At 45.6% G+C, this 27619-nt stretch overlaps 1 protein-coding gene across 1 annotated transcript; it reads left to right on the forward strand.

Moving 5' to 3' along the window:
- Positions 1 to 454: 454 nt before the first annotated feature.
- Positions 455 to 27228, forward strand: MAP6D1 (MAP6 domain containing 1). Its single transcript, XM_077825583.1, has 3 exons — positions 455 to 978; positions 21518 to 21635; positions 27151 to 27228. The coding sequence occupies exons 1-3, from the start codon at positions 455 to 457 to the stop codon at positions 27226 to 27228; spliced, it is 720 nt and encodes a 239-aa protein (XP_077681709.1).
- Positions 27229 to 27619: the final 391 nt, after the last annotated feature.

Here is a 27619-nt window from a genome sequence, read left to right on the forward strand (position 1 = left end):
TACGGAAACGGACATGTTTCTTCGAGTCAGCTTCGATGAATTTATCCAGAATTTTGCAATCACAAAAGCTAGAAAGAAGCTATTTTAATTTCAGCACACATGTAAATGGTTTTGTTGTTTCGAAAAATAAAATGTTGTTTTACGGGATAGTATTGTTTTTATTTGGAATTACATATGGGGGGGGGTCACCATTATCTTTCCAGTGCTTAGGGCCTCTAAATGTCTTAATCCGGCCCTGGATGGGGGTGGGGGGGCGCTTTGCAGAGCTCGCTGGCAGCCGCGGCGGGCAGGAATCACGTGTGCGGGCTGTCATCCCCAGCCCGGGGGTGGGGGCACTCACGGGGGCTGGAAGGGGCGGCGCTGACAGTACCCGCCGGGGTCCGCGTCTCCCCGGCCGGCTGGGAGCGCACCGCAGCGGGCGAGCCCTGCCCGCCGCCGCCGCCCAGCCCGCTCCATGGCGTGGCCCTGCATCAGCCGCGTGTGCTGCCTGGCCCGCTTCTGGAGCCAGCTGGACAAGTCCGACCTCTCGGTGCCGCTCACCATCCACAGCTACTCCGACATCGAGGAGCCCGAGGAGGCGCCGAGCCCGGCGCGGGGCGGCCCCCGGCGGGGCGCGGCGGCGGCGGCGGAGGGCCGCCCCCGGGCAGGCGGCGGAGAGCCGCCGGCCGGGCCCCCCCCCTCGCAGGACAGCCTGGCCGTCAAGCGGTCGTGGAAGGGGGGGAGCCACAAGCGGGGCTCGGCGGCGCCCCCCGGCAGCCAGCCCTTCGCCGCCGAGACCCAGTACCGGCAGGACTTCCGAGCCTGGCCCCTGCAGCCGCGAGACGCCTGCCCCTGGGCCGGCGAGGGCAGGAGAGACGGGCCCCCCGCCCCGGCCAGGTCTGTGTACGTCCTGCCCGCCGGGGACAGGGACCCGCGGCCGGAGGCCAGCAGCCGGCTGGGCGGCTTCCCGCAGGGCGCTGCCAACACCACCTCCTACAGGTAAACTGGGGCGGGGCCAGTGCTCCGGGGGCTCCCCCCAGCCCCATACATCTCCCCCCCCCCCCACCCCGGGCAAGGGGGCTGCAGAACGGCTGGCAGGGAAACACGGGGGCGGGAGTTTCCGAACCTGGCCGGGATTTGGGGTGCCCGGCTTGAAACCCCTAAGAGATGCTGTTCAGAAAGGGATGATGACCCTGACAAGGTGGCTCAGATCGGGCACCCGGAACCTCTAGTTGCTCTTGGAAATGTGGCCCTGAAAAATCTCAGGTTTTTTTTAGTCATCTCCCATCACCTTCTTCCAGGTTATGCCGGCCCCATCAGTGCTGGAACTGAGGGTGCTGGGGGTGCAGCAGCACCCCCTGGCTTGCGGTGGTTTCCATCCTATACAGGGTTTATAGTTTGGTTCAATGGCTCTCAGCACCCCTACTATAAAAATTGTTCCAGCACCCCTGGCCAGCCCTGTATTTATTTTGCAGTGCTAATGTGCACTGTCCTGAGGCAGTACAGTATGTGTAGTACTATCAGCCATAACTGCAAGTCAAGTCACTGTATGTATTTGATTTTGCCAAAGAACAACAGGAGTAAAGAAAGCACTAGTATAAACAGCTGCAGAACTCATAATGCCAACTACAGTTGCAATACCATAAGTGCTGTACTGTAAAATACAATAGGACAGTGAGCATAACCAGGACCCATAGGTACACATCAACAAAATGGTTACACTGAACTACATTAGGATTAAGACAACAACTGTTGGAATGTTTAACCCCTGGGGCACTGCATTTACTGTGAATTTGGGGACCACTGGATGTATCCCCAAAACATTTGTGAAACATGAATGTAATTGGCATATGTCTAAAAGGTCACACAAGGTGATATTTAAGCTGTTAATGCCAGGAAAGTTCATGATTATTTAAAATTATGTCACAAACCACCTAGATTTACATGATTTTAAATTATTGATTTATTTTGTTTTATTTTCCTTTTGTCTTTCCTGCATTGTTATAAACATTTATTTACTGGAACAAGAGATGAGACTGGCTACTTCGGAGTTCTGGTCTCTGGAGTTCTCCCTCCATGTCTATCCCTGGGGTATATGAGCCTTTAAAAATAATGTAGTTATTAAGTAATGTGCCAAGTTCACTAGAATGGCTGCTGAAGAACTGTTTCATGGCCTCTAATCACAGATATGGCAGTTTTTAAACATGCCTTTTAGGTATATTGATAGAACAATTAATCTTATTATAACTGGGTAACAGGTATTTATGCATTTTTCATTATGTGTTATTTACCCACCAGACATATTGCTTTCTTTTACAACTGATTAGGTAAATATGCCATTAAATGCTTTTAAGACAAAAATATTTGAATCCCTTGGCGTGATTATAGTCCAGCATGTGCATTTATATTGGTTACCTTATCACTCCATACCCTGGAGAGCTGTCACAATATAGATGTGGATATAAAAAAAAAGTCTTTAAAAACAACTGTGCAGCAGTTGACCTTGATCATGTATCTTTTCTTGCTTATTAAAAACAGCAAAAAGCCTAGCACATAATATAGAAAAAGGCCCTGCAAATGACAACTGTTAATAGACAAAGGCAATTTGAAACAGAACAAAAAGTGCCTTAGACCAGCAAACAGTATAAAATGACGTAGGCAAGGTTGACCAATTAGAAACTCATCCATCTTCAATTTCTGTTTTTTAAATATCTTTCTGGTTATTCTATCTGACCCCAAAACCAAGGGCATAGTAAGCACTCATTACAATCACAGATTTGTGTTTCCAGTTGTCAGTGCGTTTGTACCTTTCACACCATCCTTCCATCTGACTGCTTAATTCTTGTGCAGGACCCTCAAATAACATCCTCCAAATGCAGAAAAGCTTGTACATTTTAAGACTAAGTAGGTAGTCAGGGAGCAAGGGGGATAGACCAACCTGCAAACCAAACCAGCAATATTATAAGAAATCCATGTCTAGGTTCATGACAGCTGCAGAGATAGAGCACACTGCCCCAAAGCCACAGCCTTTTACTGGAGTAGTTGCATCAGTGTGAGGACCTATGAAATGTTTAAGCAGTTCTAGGGTTATCCACTAGAGATCAAATGGTACAAACAGACCTACCCAGTGGTGAGCTGGAGCCGGTTCGCACCGGTTCGCTAGAGGGACAACCGGTTCTAAAAGGGCTTCTAAATTTAGCAACTGGCCAAAAGTGGCACCTTAGGTGCCGACTCCATGGGTGCTCTGGGGCGGGAGCACCCACGGGGAAAATTTGATGGGTGCAGAGCGTGCACTGGCAGCTCCCCGCCCTGCCCCGCACCCAGCCCCAGCTCACCTCACCTCCGCCTCCTCCCCTGAATGTGCCGCCCTGCTCTGCTTCTCCACCCCCTCCCCAGGCTTCCCATGAATCAGCTGTTCGTGTGGGAAGCCTGGGAGGGCTGAGAAGCAAGCGGTGGCTTCGCGCTCAGGCCCAGGGAGGCGGAGGCGGAGTGGAGTTGAGCTGGGGTGGGGTGGAGGGAGGAGGGCCGCCCGCGCCGCAGCAGGTAACCCGGGGGGGCAGAGGGGGTGCAGGGGAACTGCTCCCTGCTCCAGCTCACCTCCGCCTCCCTGGGCCTGAGCCTGAAGCTGCCATCTGCTTCTCAGCCCTCCCAGGCTTCCCATGCGAACAGCTGATTTGCGGGGGGGGGAGAGGGGGGTGGGCGGAGAAGCAGAGCAGGACGGCGTATTCAGGGGAGGAGGCGGAGCGGAGGTGAGGTGAGCTGGGGCCGGGCACAGAGCTATCGATGGGTGCTCTGCACCCACCAAATTTTCCCCATGGGTGCTCCAGCGCCAGAGCACCCATGGAGTCGGCACCTAAGGCACCACTTTTGATGTGATCAGTGAGGAGGAGCGGCTGCTCCCCCCTAACTACAGGCCCCTGCCCCTAGGCGGGCGGAGGGACCTGCCGGATGCTTCCTGGGAGCTGCCCCAGGTAAGCAACGCCAGGACTCCCCACCTCGCCCCCTGGCAGGTCCCTCTGGCTCTTAGGGGCGGGGCTGACACCCACTATGGTGGCCCACGAAACCCTCCTGCCCAGTTCTGGGGGCAGTCAGGGGACAGGGGTGGATGGGGCAGGGTTCCGGGGGCGGGGGGTGTCGTCAAGGAACGCAGGGGGTTAGATGAGGCAGGAGTCCCCGGGGGGCGGGGGTTGGCCACAACCCCCTCGTGGGGTGAGGAAGGAACCGGTTGTTAAGATTTTGGCAGCTCATCACTGAACCTACCCATGCACTAGCCAGCACATTAGTTTACCATTATACTCAGGGCAAACACTGCTCAGCCTCCATCTTGCTAAAATAATTGTCCCTATCTTCTCCAATTGTCATTGAGCAACAATTTATCACATTTTAAAGTTACTAGGTATAAGACATTCAGATAAAATTAAAGATAGCTACGTGCTTTCAAAGATAAATTATAGGAGTCACAGTAAATGACAGTAAGAGAGAGAGTGAATGGTTGCTTGACAGCAGAAAGTTTACGAGTTTGTGAATGTCTGGTTTTTAAAGCTCACAGAATTGGGCTTTGTTAGCTTGGATGGGTTAATGACTAGTGTTCTAGTCTGGTTGTTATACTCTGACTGGGGCAGTGCACACCTGCCGGGAGCTTGGGTTAGGGGCTTCAGCCCCACTCCTGTTGAAGCCCTGAGCCCCAGCATGTGCACCGCGCAGAGATGAAACCCCAAGACCCCCTTCCCCACTGGACAGAAGCTCCTACCCCACCACCCCACTGCAAGGCAGAGGTCCTGAGCAGCCCCCTCCCAGTCTGGTAGGTGGAGAATGGGGCAGCAGGGGGAGGGCTTGCAAGCCTCACGTTAACTGTATAAGAGCCGCACATGGCTCGCGAGCCTCAGTTTAGCCAACCCTGGAATAGAGGAACCCCTCTGCAGTACTGCCCATCCCCTAATGCTAGGTTGTTTTCACCACCATGACTCTCCAGCCTCCTCCACCACATACTTTTTATAGTCTTTTGAAGGCACCTTGGTGGCCTTTTAACCCCTTCCCCTCTATTGTCTTCAGGGCATGGCTGGCAAGCCTCATTCCCTACTCATGACCTCCAAGATGGTCAGGTGGTCTCCTGCATTTTCTTCTTTTAGGGTGGACGATACAGTCAGGCTAGATCATAGGGTTAGTTTTCATGGCAGCAGACACACATCCCTCACCTGCTCCTCCATCCTGCTATAGTGGATCCACCCTCCTGCTGGCTGCTCTTACTTCATTGCCTTTTGTAGGTTATGCTCAGGGAAGCCTGCCTAGCAGTTCAGCCCAGGTTTCCTCGAGGCTACAGGAAGCCGACGACACTAGTATTTCATAGATTCACAGATACTAAGGTCAGAAGGGACCATTATGATCATCTAGTCTGACCTCCTGCACAACGCAGGCCACAGAATTTCACCCAAACACTCCTGCAAAAAACCTTTCACCTATGTCTGAGCTATTGAAGTCCTCAAATCGTGGTGAAGTATGAATGGCTCTGCCGTAGCGACAGTGGGCTGAGTCAGAACAAATTCCTTGTTTCTGCTGAATGGGGAAGCAGATTGGTGACCTGGTCACTTGATGAAGACTGAACTTGTGGATTAGATGGCACTGGACCTTATCTTCCCCCAAAGAGTTCAGAAAAGGTGAGTACTTTCTGCCCAAACATAGACAATGGGAGTGAGGGGGAACTGAGGATCACTAGGCCACCCATAGAAGAGAGGAAATGATGGGAAGAGCCAAGGATTGGACGAGCCAGGGGAGAGTACAGGCCTGTGTGGGAGGGATCAAAGGAGAGCCACTGAGACCTCACAAGGAGGGGATTCTCTTTCCTGCTTGCCCAGGGGAATGGGTAGAACAGGACTTTCTTCCCAGGCTCAGGGTGGGGTTTGTCTCATCTCATATCTGAAGGATGAGTTGCTGGCCAGGGCCTCTCTCTCCTCCCCAGCTTTGAAGATGGGGATCTCTGAGCAGAATTCTTCTCTTTCCTTTAGGGGCTGGGGATCTCAGACAGGAATACTCCCACTTCTCCTCCACTCAGAGAATAGGGTCCCTTTCCATAGGTTTCTTCTTTCTCCTCTTCTCCCCCCCATCCCACAGTGAACACTGTTTAGAATCATCCCCATCATAGATGCTGTAGCTCAGCTCTGTACCAAACCAGGTCAAACTGAAACAGGCTTCACAAGGCGAGCACAGATAGCTCTGTAAAGTGAACAAGACAAAGTCAGTAGCCAGCAACCATATTTCCATTAGAGTGACTGGCAGCTCTCAGAAGCTGGAGGCAGCTGGCTGGGCCTGCTCAGTATTGAGAGAGAAGCCCTCCCCAGGAAAGAAAAGTTGATTTGAACAGATAATATAGAAGAGTTCAGATTCAGCTTGTCTTATTCCCTGTACTCAGTGTGCCCTGCATTTTCTGGCTGGTTTATTAGTGTAAATTTTGAAATTTTAGTTATTTTTGAAGATTCTGAAACTTTGGCTTCACATTTCAATGGGACTTGTGGAATTTTCACTGTAAATTAGTTTTCATACATTTTTTCAAATACATGACAATAAACCTTCAGTAAAGATGAAATATTCTATAGTATGTTTGTGTGCACCAGGCTGATGCTACTATTTTATCTCCTGAGGAACTTCACTCGGCAAATTCTGCTTCCATGTCTCTCCCAACATTTTTAACAGCAGACTCTTACTGAGTACAGAAGGAAATTCAGCACCATACCAACACAGGCTGTATTCTTTCCCTTACAGTATGAAGCAAGTCATCCTGACCTACCATTTTGCAGAACAAATCAACCAATGGAAACAATGATCAATGGAAAGGCCCAATCCAACTCAGACTGACTTCTGTGGGAGTCTTTCCATTGACTTCAGTTGGAGCTGCATTAGGTCCCAGATGAACTCAAAATCAAATTGAACTTCCAGCATGTATTTCAAGCCAGATCAATATAAACCTCATATAAAAAGGCAGGAGTGGGAGATGTTCCAATTTTGAAAAGATCTTTGTGGCTACCACATCCTATTAGTTTTAACAGAGATAAAAGTCAGGCGGGGGTCTACTCTTTCCACAGAGGTGACTTCCAGTTTAAAGAGGGCCCTTATTGTCATGGTAAAAGTCCTTCCCCCACTGGCATTAAATCCACATTTGACACAGTGGAGTCTTTCACACATCAGTTATTTTGTAATGTGGCATTTTGATTGCATTTTACAGGCATTTAAAGCAATGTGAATTTATTGTTTAGCTCCACAGTGTCCTGCAATGACAGAGGTTAGCAGCAGGAATGATTTGGAGTTTCAGGATTCTACCCAATGTACACATTACATTAGTCAGGTACTGGACTCCCCTCATCTTTTTAGTTTGGAAGTAACTCTCTAGTTTGGGGGGGCCATGTGCGCCAGTTTATAAGCTGCTGGACTAGGAGTCAGGAGACCAGAGTTCTAGTCCCAGCTCTGCTGTTAACCTGCTGTATGACCTTGGGCAAGTCATTTTGCCTCTCGGTGTCTGTTCCTCATCTCATTTATTTAGATTATAAAATCTTTGGAGCAGGGATTGCCTCCATGTAAGTATAGTAATGAGCACATGGAACCTCTTGGTGATACTGGAAGACAAATAATAATCCACAGAAATCATGGGAACTAAATGTTCCATCATCCTGAGTTGGTACTTATCCACAAACTAGCATCACAGAGAAGACTTGTGCATGAAAGGGCAGGGCTGTGTGGGATCCCAGTATCAGCATGTACTGTTGCCTGTGTAAAGTGACCAGCACTGAGCAGGAACTGCCTTTTAATTTTTATCTTGGGAGAAAACAGAAATTATATGCAGAGAAGTAGAGTAATGAAAGGCTAAGCCTGATGCACTAATCACACATACATCAGGAATGTCCGGGTTAAAGGCTCCTCGGGTATCTGAACCTCTGCCTTCTTGTGTGGGAGTATTTAGAGTATTCTGTCACTGCACGGTCACACAGAACAGAGCAACGTGACAAGCTCTTCAGCAAATGGGATGGAACAGAATGAAGAGGAAGGGGTTTTCTCTGTATCTATGGATGCATGAGGGTAGTATATTGTTTTACTGACTATGCTATTCCCCTGCATTTGAATACTGCTCCTGCAGTACTGTCTAAACAAGGTGAATTATGGGGGCTGTTTCATGTTAAATAGAACATTTTCTTTTAAGTGGAAAAACACACACCACATGATCAAGACAGATACCTGAGAGGCAGCATTAATGTAGCGGGGGTGGTGGTGGTGGTGTGGATTTCAGCCTGATCCAGCAAGACACGTAAGCGTATGAATAGTCCCATTATAATGAATGTTTAAAGTTACCTTTACTTGCTTAAGTCCTCTGCTGGATGGGGCCATTAATACTGAAGCCCTCACTTTCGTGCTATTAAAGATGCAAGCTTTCAGGTGCTCTGTTGCAAAGGTTCTCAGACTGTGATCTGGAAAACCTTCCCAGCAGTCTAGGTGCACAGGATTTCAGATCACAGCAAGGTGGTGGGAGGGCAGATGGCCACAAGAGGCTCTTTCTGTTATGAAATGGTCTGCAGCGTGGAAAGGTTGGAGAACTGGATCCTGTTGCATGCTGTTGGGAGAAACAGATCCCTTCTCCCCACTCTACGCCCAAAACTATGGGCTGGATTAGCCAAGGGGGATAAAAGAACCATTACAGAAACCAAACGGCCAGGGTCACCTATCTACAGAGTCCTTCCACATAATCCACTGAGAAAGGTAATGTAGCTTCCCAGCAGCTAAATTCACATGCTGAACCACACCTTCTTTGTGCATCCAACAGTGATTTCAAGGAAACTACCTGGTAACCTATGGGATGATGCTGTTTTGATAAAGGTAATCCTTCCCTTTCTCTGCTGCTTCTCCTCTTCTAGCTATCTAGATAACTTACTTACATGGCTCCAACTACCATAGTATCTGACTGGCTCACAATACCCCTGTGAAAATGCTCAGATAGTACAGCTATGAGTGCAGTATAAGAACCTATATGGAATAGATAGGGAAGTGCTATTATCCCCATTTTACAGATGGGAACCGAGACACAGAGAGGCTAAGTGACACAACCAAGGTCACAAAGGATGTCTGTGACTGCACAGGAACTTGAACTCAGGTCTCCTGAGTGCTAGGCTAGTGCCCCAATCACTGGACCATCCTTCCTCTGTTACCATCCACTTTTCTGCTCCCCCCACTATCGTCTTTCTCTGCTATTCCTTTTCCTTCTCTCCCTTCACCTCTCCTTCTCCCCACCTCCTATATCGCTCCTCCTTTCTCTCTAGCCAACCTCCCTTCCTTAGGGTTAGATTTCTTTGAAGATTGCAACACTATGCTACAAGAAGGCACCATTATATTTCTTACAGGAGCTGGACTGGCATTCTATCCAGAAGAGGGCAGCGTTTAAGATGCTATCCAGAATTCCAGCATATTATAGGTGGGTTTGCTACCACCGCCTATTATTAAGGTTGTCTGATACCTCCCATTATAAGACACTGTTTTCACTTTGCCAGAGTTTAACCATTTGGGCTGAAATTTTCCATGCTGGGTTTCTGCCTCTGTGATTTTTTTTTCTTTTTCTTTTTTTTGAACGTGTTAGCCAAACTGGTTCCACCATTTCTGAGAATGAGGCTAGGGGAAAACACATTGTTTTTTCAATGTTACAAACATTCTGGCAACCTTTTCTTTGGAAAGTGCTAATGCCCCAATGCTTTGGAACAGGGACTTGAAATTAGGCAGGGAGATGGTCTTTTTTTTTTTTTTTGTCAGGGATGTGCTTTTTGCCAACCCTGTGAAAATCTGCCCACATTTGGCTAAATTGTAAGCCTCTGAAAAACTGAAGTTCACACATGCTTAGAAGAGAATTGCTAGAGTTTAGCAGCTGAAATCTCTGAAGATTCTGTCCTCACTGAACATGCTTCAGCCTCTCACAGCTCCTAGGTGTGATCAGACTGCACATAGACTATCCCCATAGAGTAACTGAGCATGCTCCAGCCTAGGGCTGGAGGGGCAAAGACAGACTTTCACTGCAATAGTTGCTCCTGTTTGCTCCAGGCTGGGGTGGGACTGGGAATTGGAAGTGAGAGCAGGGAGCTTGATCCCCCATGCTGTCATTAACCCCCAGCTGACATCATAGCAGTGTGGAGGAGGAAGCTGTCAGAGTTACATGCAGAGAGGAGAGAAGCTAAAGCTAGGTAGTTGCAAGGTGGACTGGGGGAGTAGATTAGGACAAGGAGCCTGGGAGCAGAGACTGGGATTGGAGGCTGGCACGGCGGGTGGGGTGGAGACTGGGACTGGGAGTCAGGCGGCTAAGTCCGACAGGCTGGTTGAGCAGACTAGATCTGGGAGCAGGGGAGGGGAAGACTGGGACTGGCAGCGCAAGAAGACTGAGAACCAGTGGGGCAGAAGGGCTAGGAATCAGATCTGACAAGGAACTGGGATGTAGGGGAAGATCTGGGATTATCTGGACAAAGAAACTGGGATAAGGTGCTGAGAGAAATGTCAACACTGAGATTGGTTGAGAGCCTCGGGAATGAACGGAGATGGGGAATGTGGATGTGGACAGGTGATTGTAAGCAAGCGAGAGAAAGAGAGAGAGAGATCAGGGAGCAGAGGAAGGAACTGGGATTGGCTTGGTAAAGAGACTGGGGATGAGACAGGAGTTGGGCTGCAGGGACCTGGGAACAGCTAGGCAACAAGATTGGGAGCACGAGATGGGGGGAGCTTGAGAGTGACTAGGATGGGGAGTCTGGAGGGTTGAGACTGTAACTTACTGAACAAGGAGCCTGGGACTGGCTAGGTGAGGAGAAAGGGACTGGGATAAGGAGCCCGTGGTGGGGTAGAGACAGGACTGGGGTAGATTGGAGGAGATGGGGTGAAGCTTAGGGAGAATGGGCAGAAGAATCTGTGCCTACTAGAGCACATTCCCATCCCCAGGCATTGCCTGGGAAAGGAACCCAAGCCAACATCTGTGAAACCCAGTGGCAAAGTGTCTGACCCCCTCTAATGCTGGTCCACATAGAAGATAACCTACTATTGCTATCAGTTATTCTATTAGCCCCAGAAGCAGAGGTAAGTGCGGTTGATATGAAGGTTCCAAGCCTGCTGATGAACTGAGTATCATCAATATGTTGCCACATGATGGAATTTGTTTTTCAGTTTGCCTTTTTAAAAACCTAGCAAATTACACAAAACCCCCGTGTTAAAACAACATTACTAAGGCTGCAAAGACAAACACTCAAAAGTTAGGAAATGCCAAAATTAAGGTAGTCCATGAAACCTTAATTTGGCCCTGCTTGTGCATACGCATTCTGATACAGTTGACTAAGTACATTGTCACATACTGTTTTGTTCATAGGATCCCTGCCTCTTTCAGTGCACCGGAAGGACCTGTTTTGGGGATGCATCAGGGTTGTGTAGTGAAGTGGACAGTTGTCTGTAGGACCCCTGCCACATTTGTTGCAACAGTTGGAAGGTATACACTGAGTGAGACGGGATTTCAGAAAGAGAAAAGAGGGTCTCGTGGCTTAGGCAGTTGAATGATGATGCCATGGAGAACTGAATTCTTTCCCTGCTTCTGCCACAGAATTTCTGTGTGATGTTGGGCAAGTCACTTAAACCAAACTTTTCATAAGTGGTCACTAATTGTGTGTTCCTCATTTTCTGGATGCCTGACTTGAGACCCTGAGGACTGATTTGTGGAAGTTCTGAGCACTCAGAGATGCAACTGAAATAACGGAGCTCTGCTTTGAACATATGAAGGGCTATATAATACTCTGAAAAATCACATCCTAGATGTGACAGATTGGGCACTCAAAATTCGTGGACACTTTTAATCTCTCTGTGCCTCAGTTCACCATCTGTAAAATGGGGATAATCACCCCTCACCTCACAGGGGTGTTTTTAAAATGTGGCCTGGTGCCACACACTGAACAATGAGGCAAAAACAAAATACTGAATAGCTGTTCATTAAGTGAGCACCATTAAGTGAGCATCCATCTTGTGCACTGAATGAGGCTGGGTCCTGGGATTTATGTAATTAAAGACTGTATCATAATGTGTACACACAAGGGGTTGCACATGCAACCTTAATTCTGGCATTTCCTGTCAGAATTTAATGCCAGAAGGGACCACCTACTTATCTAGTCCAGGGGTAGTCAATTATTTTTTGTCAAGGTCCATATTTCTTGGTCAAGGTACAGTCAAGGTCCAGACTCCAGAGAAAAATAATAAAAAACAATAATAAGTAAAAAGATTTTGGGGTCCATTCAAAAGCACCTGGCGGTGCAGATTTGGCCCACGGTCCGCCTGTTGACTACCCGACCTCCTGTATATCACAGGCAACCCACACCCAGCAGCTGCACATTAAACCCAACAGCCAAAATTAGACTGAAGTGTTACGGCCCACAGGAGACTAGACTATTATGTGCCCTAGGGAGAGAACAGGAGGGACCGAGGTGCATCAGTGCCTGAGCCCCCCACAAAGGCAGGGAAGTGATTAAGTGAGCTATAGCTAGATAATCCTGGCAAATGACCTGCACTCCATGCTGCAGAAGGGGGCAAAAAAACCCCTAAGGTCACTGCCAATCTGACCTAGGGAAATATTCCTGGTCAAGCCCACACAGGACGATCAGTTAGACCCTGACTATGTGAGCAAGAGCCAGCCAAACACCTGAGAGAGCGAATGCTTGATACCACTTCAGAGTACTGGCTCTCTCCGCCCAGTGTCCCATCTCCAGCCTGATGCTTCAGAGGAAGTTTAAAAACCACTTCCTGGATATATAGCGTGTGGTGGGAGGGACATCCCTTTCTGACTTGGGCAAACGGCCAGCTAAAACCCTGAAGCATGAGCTTTTAGGAACATAAGACAAACCAGAAATGAGCCCTAGGCTGCTGAGCCCCACCCCCACAAGCAACTTTGTCATACAATCCCACTCAAACTTTTGAGTGTTCAACTTTGCAATCTTAATAATGTTCTTTTAACATAGGTTTTGTGTATGTAATTAATAGAGATTTTGGCAAGTCCCTTAGAATTTTACATGTATTTGAATTAGCCTTGATAGGAGGCCATGTTAACAAGTCCATAGTTTAGGAGTGCTCCTGGATTCCAGCAACATCAAGGAGTAACACTTTCTGTCATCACCAATGGGCTAGGAGACTGCGTCCAGTCCTGACAGACAACAACCTGACCTCAGTTATACATGCCTTTGTCCACCTCCTGTCTGTACTGTAGCAATGCAGTGTATCTGGAGTGAAACCATCAGCCTTTAGGAAATGCTAACTAGTACAGAATGTTGCAGCACGTCTCCTAAGCAACACAGCCTACTGCCAGCACATCAGTCCCATCCTCTGCTCTCTATACTGGCTTCCCACAGAGCGGAAGATCTCGGTCCTTATCTTCAAGATGCTCAATGGCCTGAAGCCAGCATATCAAAAAGACTGCCTGAGCTCCAGGGTGAAGACCATGGTTGCACCTGTGCTGCTCAGGCACAATGGAATTTCCTATTTTGACCATAAGGGCAAAATTCATCTGAGCAGAAGACAGAGCTCTCTTGGGGACCAGTCTGAAACTGTGGAATGAACTTCCCTCACCAGAAACGAAGGACCATCACAGACCTCGCCATCTTCCACTCCAAGTGCAAGGCGCACTTCTTTAACCTGCTGTTGCTATATAAACACAGACCAGTGTATACATTTAAAAAACAAACGCCTACACAATTCTTCCTCTGGGGAGAAGATGAGAGAATGAACCACAGGTTACAGGTGTTAATCATGTCACTTAATGCTCTACTGGAAGGTGTTCAGATATTACATCGATGAAGCAGTGTAAGATCCTATGCAGAAGAGAACAGACATATTGTAACTATTTGAGTGTCACATTCTCCCATCTGGTGTGATCTTTTCTCTTTATTTTTTAGTTGAGCAATGCTAATTTTAATGCGACATTTGTGAATGACACTGGTAAATTATTCATGCCAAGAAACCAGTGAAACAAGAACAGTGTACCTGGCATACTACTGAAAACAAATGTAAACTGTGAATAGTGTGATAGGAATGTAATGTGTCAAATCTATGCTTCAGATGCTAAAGAAAAGCAAAGTTAAAAAAGAGACAACCCCAACATTACAATAATAGAATCCATGCATAAAATATTTCAACGTTTTGTATTTACTTTGTTTTTAACCAGCAATAATATTAAAAATGCACTGCTCCCAAAAAGAGTGAAAACAAAAATAGACTTTTCATATAGTTTTCACAGCATCAGTTTCAGGCAGTACATACAGTAGAGTATTAAAATACAGACATTGGCACTGTCTAAAAGCAGATGTGTAATATTTATAATACAGAATTTCAGTGGATTATTATACCTGATAAAGAAATTCCATGATGCCCTACATTTTGAGCAAATGGTAGAACCTTCCTTTGTATCTCACAGATAAAGCCTGTTTATTATTTCAAAAGCATATGGTGAAATCTTGCAGAGTGTTTACTAAAAGTACACTGGTATGCAGCCACTTCCCAGGGTGACTTTGCTGTGTCAGGTAGTGTTAAAAATTCCATTGCATGGCCACTAAATATACTGCTCACAAAGACAAGAAGGGATAATGAGCTATGCAGCTTGTATAGAAGTTGGCAGGTTCTCATCCTAGGAAATCCCTAAGTGTGGGGGTTATTGAGTTTTCATTTGGCTTCATAACTGTCATCTCTTCCTTACTTGGTTTTCAAATCATTCTGACTCCCAACACACAGCACTGAATTTCCAGTGTGACACAGCTCCAAATCCCTATTAGAATTATGCCCTGGCTGAGTCCTGCTACTCCTTGTGCCAGCAGGCCAGGTTAAGGGAAATGGGATTTGCCAGGTGAGAGGGGTGACAATTTAGCCTTGGTGACAGCTGACTTCCAAAACTGCCCAGGACACAGTGAAACTAGCTACTAATAATCCCACTTTTGTGGGCTACAGCCAGCCTGCTTCCTAGCAGCATTAATGGCCACTCTTGCCTTTTCACTGGAAAAGATGCAGCATAAGGCCAGTCTGACAGCATATACTGTTCTACTGGATATGGAAGGGTTTGGACCAGATAAGTAAGAGGGCCTAAGCTAAGCCAAATATTGAAACACCAATGCAGAGATGATTTCACTCACCGCTGTGCTATATACCCCCCCCAACCCCATCAGAACTTCATGACGGGAAGAACCGGTAATAGGGGAAGAACTCAAATCCCTTTTTCCAAAAGCAACCACCCCTCTCACATGGGCTATAGGAGGTCTACTAGGTGTTAGCACCATAGTGTCCTATGACTCAAGCTGTGCCTACTAACCAGTTCAGTGAAACATTTCTATTCAGGCTTAAAATTGGAATTCACACCAAGCCTTACGTAACTACAACAGTTTCTATCTATATTATATACTCTAGCTCCCTCTCCACTAGCCCATCTTAGTGCCCTTTCAATCACCAGAGCAAGGTTCGTCTCTCCCAGAACAGAAGGATCCTATTTGAGGTTTCCTCCCTAGATGTAGGACTCAGTCCATAGAGAGCCTTTCACCCCTTCAAAGTGCATTCAGGGCTTCCCTCCACAGGCAACTCATGTCCTAACACATCATGACAGTACTAGATGAGTCTTACAGATTCCCTTCCCACGTTAAAGGATGAAGAGAGGGATAATTGTGACAGATCTATAAAGCTGTCTAGAACTCCGGTTGGATAACCATTTGGAAAAACACCAGGATCGTCTCCTGAAACTCCTCTGTGAAACAACCCTTAATTTCACTTTCTGACAGCAATTCAGCTGTCAAGGAACAGCAGGGAGGCTGTTGCATTTAGGGCTAGAAAACTGGCTCTTGAGTTGATGGAAGGATTTAAAATAATTGGATTTACCTGTAAAATGTAAGTTTTTAGCAATTCCTACAAATATGGCTTTGGTCATTTCTATTTATATAGCTCTGAATACCTCACCCTTACTCCAAAACAGCAGAGAGTAAAACTACTGATGTTAAAGCTGCTTCAATTCTAAGGCCCAGATCCTCAGAGGTATTTAGGTACCTAATTCCCATTGAAATCAATGGAAGTTGGGCACCTAAATGAGGATCTGTTCCTAAGTTACTGTCTCTGACACTGCTCCCTGCTTCCCCCATTATGGCTGTCACAGGTGTTTACTTTGCAGGTCTGGCTGGTAGCCCCAGAAAGGTTGACACTTTATTGGAAAATACATTTCAGAGTCTGTGGGTGATGAGCTGCACTTTGTGCAGAATACTGCACCCAGCAAAATTAAATAGTGCAACCATTATTTGGGTATTTGAATGGCTTGTTTGCCATGGCCTACTGTCAGGGATTCTGGGTGTACGCTGGCGGGTTAAACACAGAAGAGTGAAGTGACAGCACAATCAGCCCAACTTGGAGAGCACACACAATACAGGGACTGCTCTCACTACCTCCTTTCAATTGCAGATGGCCAAGTAAACGTTTAATGGCAACCCTCCTTGTAGAGCCTAACTAAAGCAGGTCAAAAAATTTCAAATGCATTTAAAAAAGGAAAGGGGAGGGTGCTTCAAAAAGTGTTTGCAAAATGTCCTCCCTTTTTTCCAACCAGCTCTAATTCTAGTCATCGAGGAGGCAGGCTGCTTCCTGGGTGCTGAGCATGCACTGTATATTATATCCATTCCCAGTGATGAACTGCCAAAATCTGAAGAACCAGTTCCTTCAGTTGCTCTGGGTCTTCGGCGGCACTTCAGCAGCAGGTCGTTCACTCGCTCCGGGTCTTCGGAGGGACCCGCCACTGAAGTGCTGCCAAAGACCTGGAGTGCTGCCGGGTGAGTAAAAAGGGATTCTCAAGGGGAGCCTCCCCAGCCGGGAGCTCAGGCAGGCCGGAGTTTGCCCAACCCTTAACAACCGGTTCTAAACCGGCTTCTAATTTTAACAACCAGTTGTGCGAACCGGCTCCAGCTCACCATTGCCCATTCCCCTACCCTTTGTGTGGTGTGTCTATTTTGACTGTTAACTCTTGAAGTAGGGACTGTCTGCAAGTCTGTGATGGTGCAGTGCCTAGCACATTAGGGTTGGGACCTGAGATGGGTCCCAGGCACTACTGTAATGAACATGACTGTTAATATCCTTACGGATCACAAGAGATCACCTACCAGCATGTCAGTGTTTTCAGTTTAACTTAGAGGGAAAAAAACCTAACAGACTAAAGGGTGCAGAGAGTGTATGTCAACTGTCACATTGCAGTGGCTTAGGCAGTAGATATCTGCTCTCTTGAGTGTGTCAATCAAACTTTGCTTGAGGAAACTCTGGTCTGGATTTGCAATCATTCATGCTAGATCAGGTAGTTCTACCACATGATAGCCCAGATAATTAGATGTACCAATGAGACAAGAATAGGGTTGGCAGAATTTGAGTTTTATTTTTTATAGTGTTGATGGATAATATCCATGTTTATTTTTAAGTATTTTTAATTTTTATATACTGTAGCGCAGTGGTTCCCAAACCTTAACAACCTGTGAACCCCTTTCACTAAAATGTCAAGTCTCACGAACCCCCTCCTAAAAATTAATATTTCCAGGGATTTTCTCCTTTACCTGAGTATAAATTATAAAAGGAGTGATCTTGGAAATATAAAATTTGTTTTTATGACATGCTTATTACACAATATTTATTAATTATTATTTATCATTACAGTATTATTACATTATGAAAATGGCAACATCTCACATTTCTGTGGTTGTACTTATGGGTTTTCCCCAGAGGAACAGGAAGAAGAAATACATTTTTTAAAATAGGCAAATGTGGATGTAAAAAGACACCAATTAGCAGGGGGCTTTGGTTGATCAGGTGTAGTACCTTTGTAACTTATTTTTTGCATCAGGTTAGATGAGATCTAGTTCTTATATTATGGGAACAAGTAAATAACTTTTCCTTATTCACTTTCTCCACACCACTCATGATTTTATATACCTCTATCATAGCCTCCTCTTTTCCAAGCTGAAAAGTCCTAGCCTCTTTAATCTCTTCTCATAGGGGCCCCGTTCCAAACCCCTAATCATTTTAGTTGCCCTTTTCTGAACCTTTTCTAATGCCAGTATATCTTTTTTGAGATGAGGGGACCACATCTGTACGCAGTATTCAAGATGTGGGCATACCATGGATTTATATAAGGTCAATAAGATATTCTCCATCTTATTCTCTAACCCTTTTTTAATGATTCCTAACATCCCGTTTGTTTTTTTTGACTGCCGCTGCACACTGCGTGGACGTCTTCAGATAACTATCCACGATGACTCCAAGATCTTTCTTCTGATTAATTGTAGCTAAATTAGCTCCCATCATACTGTATGTATAGTTGGGGTTATTTTTTCCAATGTGCATTACTTTACATTTATCTACACTAAATTGTTGCCCAGTCACTTAGTTTTGTGAGATCTTTTTCAAGTTCTTCACAGTCTGCTTTGGTCTTAACTATCTTGAACAGTTTAGTATCGTCTGCAAACTTTGCCACCTCGCTGTTTACCCCTTTCTCCAGATCATTTATGAATAAGTTGAAAAGGACTGGTGCTAGGACTGACCCTTGGAGAACACCACTAGTTACCCCTCTCCATTCTGAAAATTTACCATTTATTCCTATCCTTTGTTCCCAGTCTTTTAAGCAGTTCTCAATCCATGACAGGATCTTCCCTCTTATCCCATGACAACTTAATTTATGTAAGAGCCTTTGGTGAGGGACCTTATCAAAGGCTTTCTGGAAATCTAAGTACACTGTGTCCACTGGATCCCCCTTGTCCACATGTTTGTTGACTCCGTCAAAGAACTCTAATAGATTAGTAAAACATGATCTCCCTTTACAGAAATCATGTTGACTTTTGCACAACAATTTATGTTCTTCTACGTGTCTGATAATTTTATTCTTTACTATTGTTTCGACTAATTTGCCAGGTACTGACATTAGACTTACCGGTCTGTAATTGCCAGGATCACCTCTAGAGCCCTTCTTAAATATTGGCGTTACGTTAGCTATCTTCCAATCATTGGGTACAGTAGCTGATTTAAAGGACAGGTTACAAACCATAGTTAATAGTTGCACCATTTCACATTTGAGTTCTTTCAGAACTCTTGGGTGAATGCCATCTGGTCCCAGTGACTTGTTACTGTTAAGTTTCTCAGTTAATTCCAAAACCTCCTTTAGTGTCACTACATCAGTCTGACTCAGGTCAGCATGCACTTAGGACCCAGGTCCTAGGACCTTACTAGGAGGGTTGGTCAGAGCTTGAGTCCCACTGTGACTTGGGTCCAAGACCTGTCACTTTGCAGTCTGTAGGCAGCTCAAGCCTGACCCAAGTCAGAAGGTCTGGGTAGTGTAGCATGGATGCATTAGCATGGCTGTGAGACATGGGTCCAGCAATTGGAAGCTTAAGTTTACAAGACAGTGTGGACACTCAAGCATGGGTTTGGAAACAGAGATTTCTTAAGCCTGTATTCCACAGACCTAGGTATGCCTTCCCTGGAACGGAGTTGTATACCTCAGGATCCTCTATCGAACGAGACCCATCACTGGTCCTGAACAGACTTAAGAACTCATTGCAGTCACCTCATCTGAATATCCGCCAAGCAGTGAAACATAGGATAGCAAAGCACTGAAGTACCCTGGACCCTAAAGCTTTATAGCATGCTGAGACTAGGAAAACATGTAGTGTTTTAAGGCTGTATCTAGATTTAAAAGTCTAGTGTAGACCAGGCAGTGTATATTTTAATCACATGCTTAGCTGAGCAAGATAAGTCTACACATTTTAAAAACACACCTTTAAATCCCAGTCTAGACAAAGCTTTAGCAATGCATAGTATTTTAAACAGCACTTCCCAACTAATATCAACAGGGCAGTCATGTTGAAAAAAAAGAGTTGGTTGGTTGTGATCAAACCCTGGTAAAAAACAATCTATTCTCCAAGTCCAGACACGGCTTAAGACTCTGAACTGTAGCCTTTGCTGCAGTAGCAGTTAGCATAATTTTTGCTTAAGACTGTTGAATTGATTTTGATAGAATAAATGGGCCCAGAGATCCCATGACCGTGTCATTGTACAACTTTAAATAGTTCAGCAAGGCTCAGAGTTTTGAGTACAGACACCTTGGCCTGCTTAATATCATGGCAAAAACCATTAGAAAATCCATGCCAAAGTTTGGTGATGTATTGATCAGGATACACAGGACACACAAGACCAGAGGTGATGAGCAGAATGGTGAATAAAATAATGTGAGGATGGACTAATCAGGCTTAATTTCTGACCCACCAATTTTTGGTCCACTGATCTCCAGTTTCCCACTCCTTTGTTTACCAGGCACAATCTCAGCATAGTCCATGAGTTATATCGGTAGCCCTTTTCGTTTGGGCTAATTCAGTCTGTCTCCGTTTTTGTACCTTTTCCCATCACCATTCATTGTTATGTAGTGTTCCAATCACCTATAAACCTTTATCTGCCACTTCCACACTTAGACACACAATTGGGGCTGGCCAGTTATCTCCCATTATTACAGCAGAAGACACACAGCAGACTCCCTTAATCCTATTCCAAACAAGCAGACACATTTGGCTACTTCTGAAGCCTCCAGAATGGCCTAATTGAGAGCACTAGTTAACCCTGTGACAAAGGTGCAGAGGACCATGGTGGAGGGCCAATTACTGGATAAGCCAGACACTGTAATAGCCACTTTTGAACCCGGTTGAACACTGCAAGCAAGGTATGGCAGCCGCTGCACCCATCTTATCAAACACAGCCATACTCCATGCTCACACAACCTTTTCCTTCCTCTCCTTCAGTCTTAATGAGCCAAGCTTTCCAACCTCTTAGCCACATGAAAATAACGGCTGAAACATCAGATAATCCATAATGAGGCAAAGAGGAGGTGCAGCTTTGACACATGAATAGGGAGAACACTGCACACTGGCAGATGTGACTGCATCCAAGAGGGGTAAAACCAGATAAAGAAACATTAAGAAAATCATTCATTGAAAGCAAGTGAAACGCTATGGGGCTGAGGTGTAGAATCAAGATGCTCGAGGCAGGAAAAACAACTTTTTCCAGGAGGAAATCAGCAAGCGGCTCTAAAAGGGAGAATGAAAGCTCCAGCAAGTAGGTATAGGATGAAACTAGTGCAGTTAGACCTAGTCCATCTAGGCTGTTCTATACCCTTCATTGAGCATCAGCTTTTTAAGGAATACAGCATGCAGAGCTGGCTCGGGAGTCTACTTTTATTAGGTGTTGGAGTAAAAGTGGACTTAGCAGACTGGTTTGATTTAACTGTGTTGGAAATTATAAGTAGGGTGACCAGACAACAAATGTGAAAAATCAGGACAGAGGGGAGTCTTATATAAGACAAGCCCCTAATATTGGGACGTCTGGTCACCCTAATTATAAGTAAGCAGTTCCCAAACTTGCCTTTTGTATTTATTTGCTCTCACATTGAGCAGAGGTGCCTGCTGTCTGTACACTGCACTAATTCTGTATTCTGGGTCCTTCTGTTTTTACCAACTTGTTTCAGGCAGGAGTATCGTCCATGGACCGGAGCCAAACCGTCGAAGCCCATAAAGACAAAGCAAGGCTTCATTATTCCAGAAGATCATTTTGTGCAAGAGACTAGCTACAGGGCAGATTTTAAGGTAATTATACTTTTTTACAAACCCTGGAGGCCTTTTGAAGAGAACCCAAAGAAAATTCCATACCCCTTACATATTACCAATGTATTGTGGTTAGAAACCAAGCCATGACTTGAGCAAATGCTCTTCCCTCCTTGCACAGTAGTCACCTCTTGTTTTCGGAGAGACCTGGCGGAGAGTCTTCATAACTGTTAATTCAATGCTAAGGACAAGATTTTAAACTACACAGGAGTCAGGAAGTTCAAAATTATGGTTCCCACAGTAATCTTGACTCAGACATCTTCTTGGTCAGTAGTACTGTGTTACTGTATACAATCAATTTAATACCATCTGTACATGTGCAGTGTAGTCAAATTATGCTAACGTCGATGTTATCTGTTGATGTTAGGGTTTGCTGTGAAGCACATCTAACTTTGAATTTCCTGATCTGTGCATTTAAAATCTCAACCCTAACATTAATACTGCATTGTGTGCACAAACCTATGTTTGTAGGTATGCATGAGAGTGACTGTGGACACTGGGGCCACCACCAAAAAAATAAATAAATAAAAAATAGAACTGAGCATCTATGACAGAGAAAGAGACTTCAGTCTCCAGTAATATCAAGATACCTGTTCTAAGCAGGGAGTGAGATACAGAGAAGCTGGGATCCTAGAAATGTTAGGATTCCCTGAGCTTTTTCATCCTCTTTATAAGACACTGTACTACACTATATAACAAGCTTACACTTCCTTGCCTACAAAGCAATTCCAAGGGATGCTGAAAAACCTACAAGCAAACATTCTCTCTGTTCAGGAGTTTCCCTAAGTCTCTCCTTAAATGTGTAAAGCAAACAGCATCCCGCCAACTGAGAACAGATTACATGTGAGCAATACCCCACTCTGCAGCCTTCTGCAATGCTACAGTACTTAGAGCCCAACCCCAAAGCTGGCCACAAGCTGCACCATCGACCTTGAACAGTAGATGGACAGGGTCTAACAGGCAAGACAGCCTCAACACTGTTGCAAGGCAAACCCACTCTGTCAACCTCCCTCTCTCCCATTTGCTCCGAGGGGTATAGGAAGGTTTCTCCTGGTTTCTGTGGTGCAGCAAAATGGGAAGGACCAGTGATGTAGACTCATTAAAACGATGCACTTTAAGGCTGGAGTCCCTCTCATCTCACAGATGGCAGAAGATGAAGTTACTTTTTTCCTGTTCACCAAAAAGGTCCCCCTCCCCGAAGCCTTGAGCTGAGAGAAGCCCCAACAACTAGAACTAGAATTAAAAGCCAAGGAGCTCGGAAAAAAATTTCAAACTTCAAAAATCTGCTCTGTGTTTTATTTCTGTAGGAGGCCCAGATCCATATTTGATCCATTGCTGTTGCATTCGAATACAACCAGCATCGGCCATAAACTTGAGACACTGGCCATACAGCAACATCATGTAGAGAAATCTAAATCTGGCAGAGGTGGTAGGGGTGCCAAGAAGCAATGCTGCAGGGCTTACATCTCTTTCTGCTCTTCTGCCGAGTCCACTGGCACGGTGGCATCTGGTCAACTTGAACACAAAGTGGACACAAGCAGATCTCTGTACGGCTCTCTCTACCTTTCCGCCATTTGAGGAAGGGTTACTTGGGAAGCTAGGTGAAGAAATGGATTGTGCAACATTGCAGAATCCAGCCCTGGCCACAGAATTGCTCTCCAGCTTTGATTAAAAGTAAATAAATACATACGTTTGTAGCCCTGATCATTGCAAAGAAAGCCTTCCAACTGTGAACCCAATTAAATAGCTGCAGTGGAGTCTCCCTGGTGGTGACTGTCCCATTCATCTCCAGGGGATGTTAATTTAGAAATCAAATGGGGGCAATTTAAATGTCAACACTTAACCATTTCACTGTGGATGATTTTAACGAACATACAGCTAATGTGCTTATCCTGTAATCGCAAACTGCCTTCCCCTTTTCCAGCGGCCTAAACTTCCAGCCTGCCTCAGACAACCCCTGCAGTGCAGTTATATGTTTGCAGTACAAAATTCTGTAGCACATTGAAAATGACAAATGTAGGAACAGCATAAAATTGAATGTAATATCAAGGCCACACAAGGGACAAGGTTCTGCTTGTATTATTCATTTTCATATTTAATTCAAGAGCAGCCTCTAGCCCTTTAAAAACTTACTTAAAGATGCCACTGACTCGCCAGTCTGTTGCACTGGGGTACTGCAGAATGAACAGGCATTTCAGCAGAATTTAGGTCAATTGGACATTAGTGTACAAGGAGCCTGGCCTACAGAATCTGTCAGAATAGCAGGCAGATGGTACCACAGGAAGCACTGTCATCACAAGGGGCTGATTGAGGGGCAAAGAAGAAAGCATTACAGCTGAGCGCCAGAGACTGTTGATTTTCCATAGCAAGGGAGGAGAAGAGAATGGTGCACAATATTAAGGCTAAGTTTTTCAAAGCCACCTGGAGGATTTGGACTTCCAGTTCCCACTAATTAGCCGATTCCATATCCTGATTCTGGTGCTTTGCTGAGAACTGGATTGAAGCTGAAACAATTTATTAACTCCCAAAACATTTAATGGGAAGTTGAGCATCCAAATGCCATAGGCAGCTTGAAAATATCTCAGTCTAAAATGTCAAATAAAGTTGTGTCAGCTTCAGTCCTGTTCTCAGTGAAGTACAAAGTGTTTCAATACAGCCAAACTTTTTTTGGAGCGGAGAAGCAACGCCTGGGATGTGGTATCAGCAGTAGGACTCCAAGAGATTAAAGAAGAGAGAAAACAAGTGGATGTGAAGTCCACAAAGAACTCTCCAAATGAGGATCAGAATAGTTTGCCTTGTTTGAGTCTTTCATAGACCAGAGTTAAAACTCATAGTGTGTTTGAATATTAAACTTTGGCCACAGTTTGTGTGATCCCCATCAGACGTTATTACAAGAGTTGACATTCTTATGGAATGCAAAGATAAAGGGTCATAAGTTGCTGAACGGGAGCATTCTGGGCCTGCTGAAAAAAGAGGAAAGAGACGGACAGCAACAGCAGGATTGTAAAGGGGGGAAAAGACCTGCTAGAATCTCCGTGCTTGCAAGCATAGGTTTTAATACTCAAACAGAGCACAAAGCTGACCAAAATGTTGCAGTGAAACAAAAAAGAAACTTCCAGTGCTTCCACGTGACCTATGGATGCCGTGGGAGAGACCAGTTACAGACCCAAAACAGCACTTACTCCAGTCATAGGCGCCGACCACGGGGAAAAAGATAGCAGGTGCTTAGTACCCACCGGCAGCCAATTCCCCTCTTCCTCAGCACCTCTCGCCTCCAGCAGCCCTGCTGATCAACTCCTCCTGCCCACTGCAATCAGCTGTTCCATGGTTTACAGGAGGCACTGGGAGGAGAGGGGCTGGGGCGTGCTCAGGGATGGGGTCGGAAAGGGGTGGAGCGGGGACGGGGTCGAGGGTGGAGCGGGGACGGGGTCGAGGGTGGAGCGGGGACGGGGTCGAGGTGGGATGGGGTGGGGGCTTAGAGGAAGGGAAGAAGTGCGGGTGTGGGGGGGTGAGCACCCTCCGGGTAGAGGGGAAGTCGGCATCAATAACTTCAGTTATTGATCGGAGGAAAAGATAAAATCTGAAACGCATATGCATAGAGAGAAACCACCAAGGACACAAAATATTGAAGCTCTCCAGACTGAGCCAGTAATGGCCCTGTCTCCCAGAACAGCAGAGCACAGAGGCTTTTCTGTCATACCCAGCAAAGCAAACAGCATTATTGTGAGGAAAGCAATAGCTTGGCATGAAGATGATGCTTGGAAACAGCTAGATCATACAGAGTGAAGATACATTTTGAAGTCACTTGTGTTTACTCAGCCATAGAAGACCTTTAAAAACTATTCAGGCTTCTCCTTTTGCCCAAGCCCTGGCTTTGCTACACATGTGTGATTCAGTTAACATAAGAATAGCCATACTGGGTCAGACCAATGGGTACATCTAGTCCAGTGGCTGGTACCAGATGCTTCAGAAAGAATGAACAGAACAGGGCAATTATCAAGTGATTCATCCCATCATCCAGTCCCAGCTTCTGGCAGTCAGATGCTTAGGGACACCCAGAGAATAGGGTTGCGTCCCTGACCATCTTGGCTAACAGTCATACAATCATAGCAGATTAGGGTTGGAAGAGATCTCAGAAGGTCATCTAGTCCAACCCCCTGTTCAAAGCAGGACCAACCCCAACTAAATCATTGATCGACCTATCCTCCATGAACTTGTCTAGCTCCTTTTTGACCCCAGTTATACTTTTGACCTTCACAATATCCCCTAGCAATGAGTTCCACAAATGGTTTTACAATAACCTGTACGTAGGATTTAGCTTGGGTTTTCCAGCTTTGATCTCCACAGTGGCTTTGTTTGTGATATTATTCTCTTCACCAGCATTTAAGACTCATCCTCAGAGGAATGCGAAAAAAACAGATCAATAGCTAATTTCCTTTTTTCCCATGTCCTGTTCTTATGCTCCTCTTCCTTGCTCCTCTTCCTCACTCCTCCAGCAGCACTGTTAGAGTAATTAAGACCAAACAAAACTTACATAGTTATGTTTGAGGCCAGCTACCTTCTGAATCCTGGGCAGGAGACACAAGTAAAGACAATTCCATTTAAATTCAGTTAGTCTCTTATTATGTTAAGAGACAGGCTCTTCAGCTATCCTGCATCAGTAGTTACCATCTGTTCACCACAGTGATACTACACTTAGGGTGAAATCCTGGCTCCATTGAAGTCAATAGGAATTTTGCTCTGGAGTCATCTCTGCCATCTCTCTCACAGTCCCTATTTGAAGAGCATACAATGTTACCAGAGGTAAGGTATCACAACCAAGCATGGAGAATATTCAGAATAGTTAACTTTTCTTCCTGAATGCTGCATGTGTGTGCCCAGACTGCAGTACACTTGCTATTTCATAAAGCACTGAGCTCAGACATTTTTGAAGAGAGGTCTCTTGTTGGTGTCCTCCAAGCGGTTCCGACTTTGCACCATGCAGACCTCTTCTCCAGTCTCTGACTTTAACCAATCACTAGGCCTTTATGTATTTGCCTTTATGTTTGTGTGAAACAAATGTTAGCGAAGATTTGTGAAAGAGTCAGTAGTTCACTCTGTGCACATTGGCTAGGAAGCCATTAGCAACCTGCCAGCAAGAATCACTCAAACATGCTTGTCTTGCTATTGTAGACAGAGCCTCAAGTCCTACCTGCACCATAACCTTTAACTGTGTTGAAGGACGCAGTTACAACGAAGCAGCCCATCCAAACTGTTCCGGTCTTGCAATGTGGATCTGATTGAACCAATTTTTTACAGTGATCTGGAACTGTGCTATAAAAATGGTTCAGTCTCATCTACAGTTCCAGACCAACCTGTGTCAGGGGACTATTGTATGACACAGTCCTCCAACGTGTTTTATTTTACAGTGGAGAGGAGACCAGACACATTTGGGCCAAGAACCAACATGATTACTTTACCCAGAAGTGGTGCTAATGCATATTATGTCCCCTTTTAGATTCCGGAAGCGAAGACCAAGTTTTCCCGCAACCCTTCTGCGGTTTTCCAGGCTCCCTCTCGTATCCTCAACGTGTGAATCTGGATCTGGTTCACGTCCAGGCAGCTTAAATGTGGGTTGTTTGTAAAAATGTCCTGCTATGCAACTTTCATGCAGGGTGTTAAGATCAAAGAAACAATATTATCAAAAGCAGCTACAGTGAGTAATGATATATACATAATATCTGTGAATACACAAATCACGAAGCACTTGATTTGGAACTGGCAAAACAGACTGCAAGGGATGACCTAGTTTTTGTAGAAACAGGCTCATTACTATGCCAGCTGGTATCACATTAGGAGATTGACTTTGGGCAGCAAAGACAGCATTGCAGACAATGCCCCTACAGTTAGCTGCATTTGTGGGGGGAAAAAAATCACAAATGGAAATTATAACTAAAACCAAAACCAGTGCTATTTAACAGACCCGT

The sequence above is a fragment of the Eretmochelys imbricata genome, chromosome 9, assembly GCF_965152235.1.
Source record: "Eretmochelys imbricata isolate rEreImb1 chromosome 9, rEreImb1.hap1, whole genome shotgun sequence".
Classification (NCBI taxonomy): domain Eukaryota; kingdom Metazoa; phylum Chordata; order Testudines; family Cheloniidae; genus Eretmochelys; species Eretmochelys imbricata.